Source organism: Phocoena phocoena, chromosome 10 (genome assembly GCF_963924675.1).
Source record: "Phocoena phocoena chromosome 10, mPhoPho1.1, whole genome shotgun sequence".
NCBI lineage: Eukaryota > Metazoa > Chordata > Mammalia > Artiodactyla > Phocoenidae > Phocoena > Phocoena phocoena.
The window spans coordinates 91,346,388-91,359,820 of NC_089228.1; the positions used below are offsets into that span (position 1 = coordinate 91,346,388).

General features: G+C 36.6%; 1 protein-coding gene across 1 annotated transcript in view; it reads left to right on the top strand.

Moving 5' to 3' along the window:
• The window catches only part of DEK (DEK proto-oncogene), a 30,625-nt gene extending 18,798 nt beyond the window's left edge, over positions 1–11,827 (top strand). The window contains exons 8-11 of the mRNA XM_065885395.1: positions 4,937–5,072; positions 5,370–5,518; positions 9,517–9,585; positions 10,265–11,827. Of these exons, the coding sequence (XP_065741467.1) occupies positions 4,937–5,072; positions 5,370–5,518; positions 9,517–9,585; positions 10,265–10,276 (366 nt within the window). The 3' untranslated portion in view covers positions 10,277–11,827. The remainder of the gene's footprint in view (positions 1–4,936; positions 5,073–5,369; positions 5,519–9,516; positions 9,586–10,264) is intronic.
• Positions 11,828–13,433: the final 1,606 nt, after the last annotated feature.

Genomic DNA, 13,433 nt, shown 5'->3' on the forward strand with positions numbered 1-13,433 from the left:
TTGGCATAACAAAAGAAAGATTTGGAGAAAACTATGTAAAATTGGATTACACCGAAGGCCCATCTTGGCTTCAAAAAAAAAAAAATTTTTTTTAGAGAAATGATCTTGAGCCCATACAAAGTTAGGAGGTGAGGGCCAGAGACAGCCCTGATACTGAGTTTGGTTGTCCTTTGTTGCCCTTCTGTATTTTCTGCCAACATTTTTTATTCATTGTTATTATCAGTAACATTTGTATGTAACAGAAAAAGTTAAATTTAACAGTATGATAAATAGATTATGATATCATTGACTTACTGCATTGGTTTAGTTCAGTAGTTTCACCTCTGGCTTAAAGAAATACATAGGTACATTAGTCATTTCTATAAGCAACTAATGCAGCAGGAGGCACACTGAATTTAATCAAGGTCTTGCTTCTTACTAGCTGTAAGACATTGGCTCACTTAACTACACAGATAAATTTTCCTTATTTATAATGAGATCAACTGTCTTTGGATTTTTTTTTTTTTGCTTTGTTTTGTTTTTTAGGTCATAGATCGTGTATGTGAAAATAGTGCTATACAAATGCCTTTTTTCTTTTTCCTTTTAATTACATTTTTAACCATGTCCTGGGTTCAGAGTACAGGTAAACCAGATCCTGCAAACGATATACAGAGGTGAACATGGCAAGAAATATTTACATGGCTACTTTATGGCGAACACTCTTGTGGTTGTTAGGGACAGATAGAGCTAAGTTAGATAGGTGTCTCTTGTGGAGATTGTCAGATAACACCCTTAAGAAACTTGTAGTGTAGTGGGAGAAGAGACATGCAACTACCTACAGTTTAAAAAACATAAATACGTTAAATATTTCTTTGGTGCCTTTTATGTATTCACTCCTTTGATCCTCACAAAATTTTACAAACATGGCCATAGTTTGTCAAATCTGCAATGCCTGTAAGGCATCATTTTAATGTAGATTGCAAAATGTACCCCAGTATCTGAGATAAGGTGTGGGAGGGGGGAGTGTTAAATTTAGCAAAGTCTGGTATTATTACCTCCATTTTTACAGATGTGGAATCAGATACAGAAGGGTAAGTGACTTGCCTGAGAATGCAAAATTAGTCACTGGTGGAGTCAGGATTTGAACCAAGGAAGTTTGGCTCTAAAAACCTGTGTTCTAATTCACTGCTTCACAGTGCCTTCCAGAAAGAAGGGGCAAATGAATTGTAGGTCAAGTACTGTGGGATTACAGATTAATCAAATTGGTGGTATTATAAAAGATTTGGAGGAGGTGATTGCTAAGTTGGGTTTAGACTCATGAGTGAGGTTTTCGTAAGTACAGGAGGGGGAATGAAAGTAATGAAGACTTGAAAGGTCATGTAAAATTTAAGTAGGCATGTTTTTTAACTTTACTTCTCAGTTCTCCCAGGGCCCCTTTTCATTACCTCGGAAATACCAGATTGCCATGTTTGCCTTAACTGCCAAAAATTGTACGTTGGGTTCCAATATCAAGGTCTGTCTTTTGAGATGCCCTGTTTCCCAGTTACCTTTTTTTCCTATACATAATATCTCATCTTCAGGGCAGCTCAGATGATTCTTAGCAGCTGCAGGGCTAAAGCACATGATGTGAGTTATTTATCTGACTGCCTCCCTGCTCAAGATGAAACCCAGAGTTTCTACAGTTTATTTTACCACCCAGTTTTCACTGTTTCCCCATGCCAACACTTACCAGTATGAAAAAGATACTTTACTGAATTCCTACCTTAAGTTTATCACAGAGTAATTTGTAACTGGTTACTAAAGATAAGCGAATTCCAGTGTAAATAACATAATTTGTTATTACAGAGATTCGGTTATTTGTGGGTCCAGTTCTACCCGAATGTAATGAAATAAGCATGATGTATCATGGTTAGTTAACACAGGTGTCACTGAGGCAGTCTTACTGCTATTCTATGTATCTATTCTATGTGTTTGCCTTTTAAAGAAAACTTCAGGTTATTGGAGGAAATTACATTTGTATGATGAAAGAATTCCTTTACAAAAGGAAGCACTCATAATAGTAATAGCTAATATTTATTGTTTCCTCTGTGCCCAGCACCATTAAAAGTACTTTCGTGTATTAATGTACTTACTCCCCCTAAGACTGAGTACTATGATTTCCCTCATTTTATAAACAAGGGAACTAGGGCCCAAATATGTACTGGGTCTAGATTTTTTTTTTTTTTTTTTTTTGCGGTACACGGGCCTCTCACTGTTGTGGCCTCTCCCGTTGCGGAGCACAGGCTCCGGACGCGCAGGCTCAGCGGCCATGGCTCAAGGGCCCAGGCCGCTCCGCGGCATGTGGGATCTTCCCGGACTGGGGCACGAACCCGCGTCCCCTGCATTGGCAGGTGGACTCTCAACCACTGCGCCACCAGGGAAGCCCCTGGGTCTAGAATTTGAAACTAGGCAGCTTGCCTCCAGAGCCTACACTCTTATCTATTAGGTTGTATCTTCTATAGTACTTTTGACAGTATGTTTGCAACCTTTTTGTTAATAGATGTTAATAGGCTAGTTGTCCATTTAAAAAACTGTAGAACACTCTCCCTTTTAGAAGATTTAAATATAGAAAGAAGCTTAGCTTTAATTTCTTTTGTTTGTCCAATTGTAACATTTTTTAAAAATTTATTTTGTTTATTTATTTATTTGGCTGTGTTGGGTCTTTGTTTCTGCGCGAGGGCTTTCTCTAGTTGCGGCGAGCGGGGACCACTCTTCATCGCGGTGCACGGGCCTCTCACTGTCGCGGCCTCTCTTGTTGTGGAGCACAGGCTCCAGATGCGCAGGCTGAGTAGTTGTGGCTCATGGGCCCAGTTGCTTCGCGGCATGTGGGATCTTCCCAGACCAGGGCTCGAACCCATGTCCCCTGCATTGGCAGGCAGACTCAACCACTGCGCCACCAGGGAAGCCCCAATAGTAACATTTTATGGAGATGGCTTGATTAGCCTTTATTTATCACTGCACAGTTTTATGCTTTATTGAACTATTACTACTCCCAAATGCAGGTTTAAAAATGGCACCATAGTGTGTGTTCTTTCTAAAATTTTACCTTATACCCTGGCCTTTAAAGGCTCTGAAAGTATTTTAATCATCTGATTCTAACTATCTGATTTGAATGGGGATCAAGTGGTAATGCTTATAACATTGTTGCTCTCCCTTCCTCATCCCCCCCCATGCTTTCTGTAATAACTTAAGTTTATTATAAAATATTTGAATGACCCGCAGGTCCAGATTTTATTAACCTTTGACTGATGAGTGATATATAATAGTCATTATTCTGTGTATTAAGTGCATCAACAGAACTTATGAATTTTTAGTATTTCCTTTCAGAGCCTCGTGTGGTTCTTAGGAATTAAGTGGATGCTTAGTAAACTTAAAACTTAGTTCAGGTTAGTCATAGAAAATTGATGAACCATTGATGCCTTTCCAGCAACCCCCATGTCTGGAACACCTCTGAGAATTAGGAAAAAAGTATAAATGGCCTCTAAATAGCAAAAATCCATAGGTGAAGTTTATAGACTATTTTTAGAAGCATGTTGGCCCTTTGACACTGCTTAAATCCATTTTTTTAGTCGCAGTTAAACTAGATAGGTTAGCTAGTTTCCGGCCAACAGTGTATTATTGAGGTAGTGTAGGGTGATACTATACTTAAGTAAATATGTACAGTGGATGGCAGTGTAGCAAAAGGAAAGACAAGCACTAAAATCCAATGAACTTCACTTAGAAATAGCTTGAGCCCACCTAAGTTTAGAACAGGTTGGTCTATGTACTTTAATTTTTCTTTACGTTCAACATAATGTCTCTGTCCTTAAAAAAAAAAAAAAGGTTGAGGGCTTCCCTGGTGGCACAGTGGTTGAGAGTCCGCCTGCCGATGCAGAGGACACGGGTTCGTGCCCAGGACCGGGAAGATCCCACATGCCGCGGAGAGGTTGGGCCCGTGAGCCATGGCCGCTGAGCCTGCGCGTCCGGAGCCTGTGCTCCTCAACGGGAGAGGCCACAGCGGTGAGAGGCCCGCGTGCCGCAAAAAAAAAAAAAAAAAAAGGTTGAATTTTGATGATAATCTGAAATTCAGAGTATAAAACATTTGGAGAAACATTCTGTCAAAAGTGATTTGCAGTGTTTTTGGTGTGTAAAGATGAGATTTTAAATTATCTTGAGGTACTTGCCTTATATACAGGTACTTTTACCTTCAGGAACGTTAATGAATTAACGTTTCCTAATTTCATAGACTCTGCTTAAGACAAAGTTACAGTGAACTATAATTTTGTCATTTTAATCTAACCGTATGTGTATACTTTGCTTTCATTTTATTATCTGTGAGTTAGTGTTTAAGAAAACAAGTTCCGGAGTCAGATCTGTTTGAATCTCACTTCTTTATTTTATTATGTGACTGGACAAAACCTCTCTGAGCCTTCGTTTCCTCATACATTTATAAATAGTTTTTGAGCAGCTCCTTTGCACCATGCACTGTTTTAGGAGTTAGGGATATGTCAGTGAAAACAAAAAGGTCAAAAAAATCCTTGTCCTCATGGAATTTACCTTTTAGTTGGGAGAGACTGACAATAAATAACAGAATATTAATAGTACCTATATTTTAGAGTTTTTTTCAAGATTAAGGTCTGATGGGGTAGACCTTAGTTAAGGGAGGGGTAGACAGTTTTCTATCTATAGTGTGTAATAAATGTGAGCACTTAATAATTTTAATGTTTGATTCTTGACCTTACCTGACTAGTCTTGTGTTGGGATAAAATTAAGTTCATTGAGTGTATTAGTCATCTCAAAAATTAATAATTAGTAATAATTTTTCATTGGTGATATTGAACACATTAATTTTCTCTAATATTGTTGAGGGGTCTGGAGGAGTAGAGGGATCACAGGTAATCTCTCATCAGTGTATGTACTTTGTTTTTCTTTCCAACAGCCACCAAAAAAGACATCCAAAAGAGAAAAACCCAAACAGAAAGCCACTTCTAAAAGTAAAAAGTCTGTAAAAAGTGCTAATGTTAAGAAGGCAGATAGCAGTACCACCAAGAAGAATCAAAATAGTTCCAAAAAAGGTATGTTAGAAATGACACATTTTCAGCAGCCTAAAGATACACATTATATGCTATAATACAGGTTTTTTTTTTTTATAATACAGTTTTTAAGCATGTGTGGAAAATAGGTAAAATCTGAGGAACGTTTGAGGGGGGAAATAGTATACCAGTTTTTTATAGTTTTTAATTTTTTAATCTAATACCTTTTCAAGGATCTGATGAATACTTACAGAGTTCTTCCTAATGTGTCTTGAATATTAATTTACTTTGCTATATAAGAAAAATTTATTTTCATGTCATAAAATGTCTTCCTTTTAGAAAGTGAATCTGAGGATAGTTCAGATGATGAACCTTTAATTAAAAAATTGAAGAAGCCTCCTACAGATGAAGAGTTAAAGGAAACAGTAAAGAAATTATTGGCCAGTGCTAACTTGGAGGAAGTCACAATGAAACAGATTTGCAAAGAGGTAATTGGACAAATGCTGAGATCATTTTGCTTCTGTTTGAAAAATTCTTTCACCCATCCCTCACTTGGAAGCTAGATTCTTATGTGCATTCATTCATTGAACAAATATTTATTGAACTACCACATGCCAGGTATTCTTACAGGTGCTGGGATACCACTTTCAGTAAAATAGTCAAAACCTGCCCTATTGGAGTCATTTCGTAAATAACATTTGAATGTATACAGTGAGTAAAGTTAAGGTAATACATTTCAAACTCCGTAGATGTTCTTTTCCTGATCTAGCAACTATTTTTATTGATGCACCCCTAGATTATGTTAGTTTAAATAAGCAGGATCTTGTGGACCACCTTATTTTCAATATTACTATGATAAATGAGATGTTATAGATTAGGCTCTTAGCTCAAACTTCTCTTAAGTTCTTCTGATGCGTCTCAGGAAATGAAATGATCTAGTCTTGAATATGATTCTGTAGTGATTCCATACTGTAGACCAAAATTGGAAGGTTTTAAAATCTAGTTTCTTACAGTAAAATGAAATTAAAATTTGAAATGTACCAAAGGTGGAATATTCTTTACCTTTTTAAGACATACCGTTTTTCTTATTCAGCATTCGCTGAGCCTCTGCTACATATCAGGCACTGGGATAGATGTTAGAGATGGAGCAGGAGAAGCCATTATTTGGCTTCGGGGTCTTGTGTAATCTAGTGGGTAGAAAGAGGCAGCTGTTTTAGTCACTTAGTACAGTGTGTGAAAGCTGTGTTAGAAGAGTACAGAGGGTGCCACACCACCACAGAACAGAGGGTACCTGCTTGGGAATGGGGGTTGGGGGAGTCTGAAAAGGCATCTTGGAAGAGGTCTTAGAGCTTCAGCTTCCATACAATTGAGGAACATCAACACATTCACATAAAACATGACACATAATGACTGCGAGGAATAATCATTAGTTTAATTTGCAAGGAATAGTCATTAGTTTAATTTGGCTGAAGACTAGAGTTGGAAGGAATTCATCACAGAAGTTAGGAGAGAATACTAAAGAATTCTGCAGATTTTATATGTGTTGTTACAGAGTTTGATTTTTCTCCCTGAAGCTAATGAGGAATTGGGAGGCAGGGTAGGTTATTAAAAGGTATTTGGCAGGAGCAGTCTAGGATGACTCTTTAAAAAAAAAAAAAAAAAAGATTTTTATTTTTTAAGTGTCATCCTAGACACATCAAGAAGAACGGACTGGTGAAGAATGAGACAAGAGTCAAGAGAAACCTTTACATGATAATCAGAGTTACAGGGCTGCCGTAATCCAAGTCTGAAATCAAGAGAGCCTGATGATAGGTTGCTCCGTGTGGGTGTAAGGGCTTGGGTGCATTAATCATAATAGGGAGTAGAACAAGGCTATCTCTTGAGGAAAAGGTGAGTTCTGTTCTAGACCTTTTAAGATGGAGTATTTGAAACATCCAAGTGGGAGAAATGGTGAACATTGTAATTCTCCAGGGTAGGAGAGAAACCTAGACTAGGATATTGCTGGGAGTTAAAACCAGAAGATAAGGTGGCCTAGAGAAGAAGGTAAAGGATGAGAAAGGCAAAGGACAGAGTCCTGGAGACCATTATCATCAAAGAGTTGGGAAGTAATTCCTACAAAATGTAAGAAATTGTAGAGTCAGTAGTAGAAGGAAGGCCAGAGAGAATAGTGCTGTAAAAGCCAAGCGAGGAGAGTTTCAAGAAGGGGCAGGGAGGGGTAGTTCCCTGCCTAAGAAAAGGTAATTAACTTACATGGGACATTGGACAATGGCTGTGGAAAGTCAGGTCACAGAAAAGAAACATAAATGACCTGTAAACGTGAAAACATTAACCTTCCCTACTAATGAGGAAGATAGAAATCAAAAGGAAATACTTTTGCTTATTAGCTTTAACAAAATCTTTATAAAGATTAACAGTTTTCAAGGTTGGCAATGGAATAGGGAAATGTACTCTCATCCTTTAAGTTGTAATAACTTTGGCGAATAATTAGGTAGTATATTAAAATTTAAATGGCAAATACCCTTTAACCCAGCAGTTCCTTTTCTAGGTCTGTATCCTAAAGACATAGTCACACCTGCACAAAATGGTTTCAGTAATGTTAAGCGTGTCTGTAATACTGAAAAGTCAGAAACAACCTAAATGGTCATCAGTAGGAAAATGTTTAAACTGTACATCCATATTTTTGGAATATGAACTGTGTAGCAGTTCAAAAGAATATGGAAAACCTTCCAGGTATTGTCAGATTTTTAAAACAGAGGTATTTGTGTAAATACAGAAAAACTATATTGCCATTGATATATTTATATGTTTGTATATAAACTCATTTTTAAAGGTCTGGAAGAATACACAGCAAATTGATAACTGGTTTCCTTTAGGGGAGAGGGACAAGGGCAGACTGGAAGGAAAATTGAAGGGAGACTAGTTCTGTTCATTTGAATGAGTTTTGTGAATACATTTGTGTAATTTTAAGGGGATTGTTAATAACATGGAGAGGTCAGGTGAGAAGAACGTAAGGGTTTTTTTGGACTCAGCAATTAAGAGACAGTTGTTCACATAATAGCAATTTTGAAGGGTGGTAAATGCCAGGGTTGTCCCTTGGACTCAGAATTAATAGTGAGGAAAGTGAAAGCTTCTAATTTAGTAATTAAATTGGGGGAAGATACAAGTTGATAAAATACTTTTTAAGGTCAGAGGGGAGTGGAAGCATGCGTTAGGCTAAGGGACAATTCTGGGAAAGAAGATGAAGGTACAGGAGCATTGAGTGTTGGGTCCCTGCAGAGGTAGAGGAAACAGGACTGTTGATGAATCCAGACACAAATGAACTGGAGGAGAACAGGCACGTCAGGAAGTTGAAGGAATTCATAGTAATGGCTTCTTGGCTGAGAGCAGGAGTTTGGGACACTTGAATAAGGGGATGAAATTGCCACTGATGAGAATGTAAGGGGGACCTGATTAGAAATCCTTGGGATTTCTAGGGAGGCTTTGACATTGAATACCAAGTGGGACCATTTTTTTTTTTTTAACTTTATTCAAGTATAGTTGATAAAATGGAACCATTCTTTTCAAATTTGTTACATTTTTGCACAGAATTTAACCATATAAAAGTTGGTAGTTAGACCAATTAAGGGTTGGAGTTTTACAGAGAAAGAACAAAGGGCAAACAATTAGAGTAATGTAAATGATTGACTATATTTGCAGAGGTTGGCAAACTACAGCCTGTGGGCCTTTGTAACACAGACATACACCCATCCCTTTAAGTGTTGTCTATGGTAGCTTTTATGCTACAATGACATAATTGAGTAGTTGTGACGGAAACTGTCACTGGATAGCTGGATATACTGTCTAGCCCTCTACAGAAAACATTTGCTGACCTTGAATTAGACAATAGGAGTGAAGCCAGCTTGGTGTATATGGCAGTTCAGGACCAGAAGTCATTGTGAAGCCAAGCAGCAGGTATCAAGTTGGAAAATTTAGAGAGTAAAAATTTAGGAGTGGAGGACTCAATGATACAACTGGATCTCAGTGATAAAACTTTGGGGAGGGGATTGAGCAATGCTCTGGAGGCTGAAATTCATTAGAGTTGAAGTTCAGGAATCATAAGTAGTGTTAGATGATGTAACAGAAAGAATAAGAGGATACCTAAAATATCTGATAGATAACCTACCAATATAAAGAATTTAATCCATTTAACCTAAGGTCTATCTAAGAAGTTTTCCTCATCCATGTTTATTGTTAGTTCAACTGAAACTCCCACTTTTATAAAACACTGAGAATGTTTTCATGCTGGTTTACTGCTCTATATACAGTATTATTAAAACTACTCATTTGTTGTAGAATGCTACATGGTGAACCACTGGTGGTTAGAACGTACTATTCAAACGTACATGCGGCTCTTGTCCATGGCACACATTTCTTCATTATCCAAAGATAGAGAATATTATTGGATTTTTAAATCTACTTTTAACATTGTTTTTCCTTTTCACTACAGGTATATGAAAATTATCCTGCTTATGACTTAACTGAAAGAAAAGAGTTCATAAAAACAACTGTTAAAGAGGTAACTATATCCAACTTTTTGAACTTGGATCATTTTGGACTTACAAGACAAAAGAAATTACATGTATCAAATACTGCGTATTTTTCAAAATATTTATGTCACTAAATATCACATGTGATGCTCAGATTTCCTCAAAATGGGAAAGATATTTTCATTCCCATTTTAGAGCTAAAAATAAAGTTTGAACATTAGTGACAAAACCTGGCCTCAGATGAAGATGTGGGTTCAGTGTACATGGGTAGCTGGGCATCTCAGAGGTCATACAACCACTTGAGCACATGTTCCTTTCTGTCCACCAGTTAAAGGCAGGAGAAGATCAACAGTAGCTGTAGTCTTATATTGATCCCAGCTGATTTCCCAAGGTCACAGTAGTAAAATAGAAGTTAAAAAATAAAATGAGGGCTTCCCTGGTGGCTCAGTGGTTGAGAGTCCGCCTGCTGATGCAGGGGATACGGGTTCGTGCCCCAGGCCCGGTCCGGGAGGATCCCATGTGCCGCGGAGCGGCTGGGCCCATGAGCCATGGCTGCTGGGCCTGCACGTCCGGGGCCTGTGCTCCGCAGCGGGAGAGGCCACAGCGGTGAGAGGCCTGCGTACCACAAAAAAAAAAAAAAATGAGGTTTTATGTGTTCCAACTATTGTGTGTTGGGTATGAGGAAATAACGTTTCTCTTTCATTACAGCTAATTTCTTAAGAGGACAGAAACAGATGACCTGTACCCATGGATTTAAAGATCTGATTTATACCATTATACCAGCAAAGAGAATGTATTTCCTTTTATAAACCTTTGCAAGCATTGTGTTGGTAGAACTTCCTTCTGACCTTTTTATCTTGAGTGTTAGGTGAATTTGCGTTTGCCGTTTTAAATTGCATTTCTATGCAGTTTTTAGTTTAAATTTTTGCATGGCAGTAATTGTCCCTCGCTTTTATAGTTGTATTTTGTACATTTTGGATTTCTTTATATAAGACTATAGATTCTTGAACTGTTGTAGTTTTTAGTGTGCGCGCAATATTAGCTTAAGACATACTTTTAATCGTAGAACAGAAACGATCATAACTGGCATTTATACATGCAGAGACTATTGCAGTATTTAGCATATGAAATATTTTGAATACACATCTGTCAGTGTGAAAGCTCAGTGTGTGTTCATCATATTAAAAATACACAAGCTTCAGCCGTCCAGATGACTGAATCAGAACTTTTCTCCTGCATGTGTATATATGTCAAATTGTCAGCATGACAAGAGTGACAGATGTTATTTTTGTATTTTTAAAAACGAATTTGTTGTATATAAAGTTTTTTTATTTCTTTTGTGCAGATCAATTTTTAAACTCATATAAGTACGTATCTTTACAGTTATTATAAACTATGAAACATCAGTGTTCAGCCAGATGGTATGACGGAGCAGTGAAAGTCAATTCAGTGAAGAAAATACTGAAGGAACATATAGTTCTCTGCTTTGCCTTGGAAGTGTCATCAATTTATAGTTTTAGTGTTAACCCTGCAACAGTGTCTGTAGATACATTTTATAGTGAGGATAGACCAAAATCAACACATCAAAACTTCAAAAATTTGGGAGAGTTGGATTAAGTAGAAGCACATTTTGCTTATAATAAATGAACTGATTTTTATTAACTGCTTTTGCCCATATAAAATGCTGATATTTACAGGAAACCTGGCCACCTTTATAATTATGGTGAAAGTACCAGTTGTAATTCCAGATTAAGATAATGTGTAGACAGTAGTGGGTATCTGACAAAGTATTTCTCAAAAGTGATAACAGACTTATTTTTAACATTAAAGAAACTTAATGTATTTGTGGAATCAGGGGTGTCAGGCTTTAAATTTTGGCCAATTAGGATTCTAGGTGATCAACGTATGGACCACTCCTGAATGAGACTAATTTTGTCTTTTAACTTAATTGTCTTAATCGGTTTATTAAATTATCTCTTAATTTTAAAATAAAACATGCTGCTTATACAAGAATTAGGCCTTTGAGAAACCATTGAGTGTTTAAAATATCTTTGCATCATAGAACAGAAATATATAAAAATGATATGTTGACTGTTAACAGGTGTTTTCACAGGTTTGACTTGTTTCTTGATAAAGTTATTAAGACATTAGAGAAAGGTATACTTAATACAAATTAATGGAATAAACAACTAAATGAGACTTAATAATTGGCATTTGGTTTTAAATATTTAATTTGTTCCTATAAACCTTGTCAATAAAAATAATAAATCACCACCTCTGTCTCTTTGCACTTGATATTTTAACATGTATTTCAGAATTTTAAATGGATTTAGCCCCATAGCCTATATAATTTGGAGTGCTCGTCAGTGGTAACTGACTGATCTTACTTTGAATTAAATACATTACAAAGAAATCACTAGGGAAAACTTGAAGTGCTCTCATGAAACTAAGTTGATCAAAGTTAACAATTATGCGTGACCATTTACTTGAAAGGGATATGCAGTAATGCCTATGACCTAAAAAGTCTAAAGAGGGTTTAGAGGTTGAGGGGATTGATTTGGTGTCTGTCTGTGAAAGTTTGTGGTGAAGATGTCTCTGCTTAAGAGTGTGCATTCACCACTACAGTGCACAGTGTATTTGAAAAACAAGTTTTATTAAGCAGTTTTACACAATCAGCGGTTCACAGTCTGCAGTTAAAACATTGTGTATATTCACTGCTACTCAATTACAAAATCTTCAGACAGCAGTGAAAAACAAACTCAAATAACTCAAGAAAAAAAAGGTACCGTGGTTCTTTAAAGGACAAAATGTTAGTTGATGTCACTTGAGACAGGAAATGAGGGGTTTTAAAAAAATTTTTACCATATTTTATTTAGGTAGGTTTTCCCCTTGTTTGCTTATAGCACTATACAAGTTTAAGTGCCCAGAAACTAAAGTAATAATGTACTGTGAACCATTTCACCTTAAAATATTTTGCATTTATCACTCGACACATGCTATTCTTTTAACATTTTAACACATAAAACACTTGAGAACAGAATACTTCCCAGTCAGTACCAATGAGTCTCATCAGATAACCTAAATATCAACATTTTCCTGTGTTAACCTTGAAACCAATATACTGCTATTTGCTTTCTTTCAGTTGTATAATACTTTGCTGGGGAGGGAGGTGTGTCTCAGCTCTGTCTAAAGTTCACTGTATGTTCTTTCTATAAAATACGATTTCTACTTATAAGCTAAATTTTAGAAATACCTAATATTTTGAAAAGTGGTTTTAAAGTCATTTTGAGTCCTTTTTTAAGCTGACCAATATATTGAAAGAATTATTCAAAGACTTTTTAAAACAAAAGCACATAAATTACCCATATTTCTAACCTGTAAACTGAAGTTTCCTGGCAAGATGGGCATCCTGAAGACCCTGAAATCAATGTTTATTTTTTCTTGTCATGAGTGAAAGAAGGAAAAAGTAAATATTTACCATGTACTCAGGCTTTTAAGATATGGCTTATAAAATGTGTAATATTTACCAGGATATTATACATTTTTCTGCAGTTTTCCAGTGGACCTGCCTATGGAATACTGAAAACGTAATTCTATAAAAAATATTCCTAGAGATGTAATCAGTTATTTTAAAAAGAGGCAGTGGGGAGAGGCTTAATTATTCTGACAAGATCCTTCTGCTAGTGGTTGCCAAAATTGAGGCTATTTAAAGTGTGCCATCCACCCAAACATGACTAAGAAAAATAGCCATATTCTATGTCTAAAGTATGAAGACCACACTATCTCTTCCCAATTCACAGCGATACAATAACACGTACTGTTGAAGGAATTGAAAATTTTGCTGTTTGCCAATGAGTGCACAAATCTAAAATTTTTT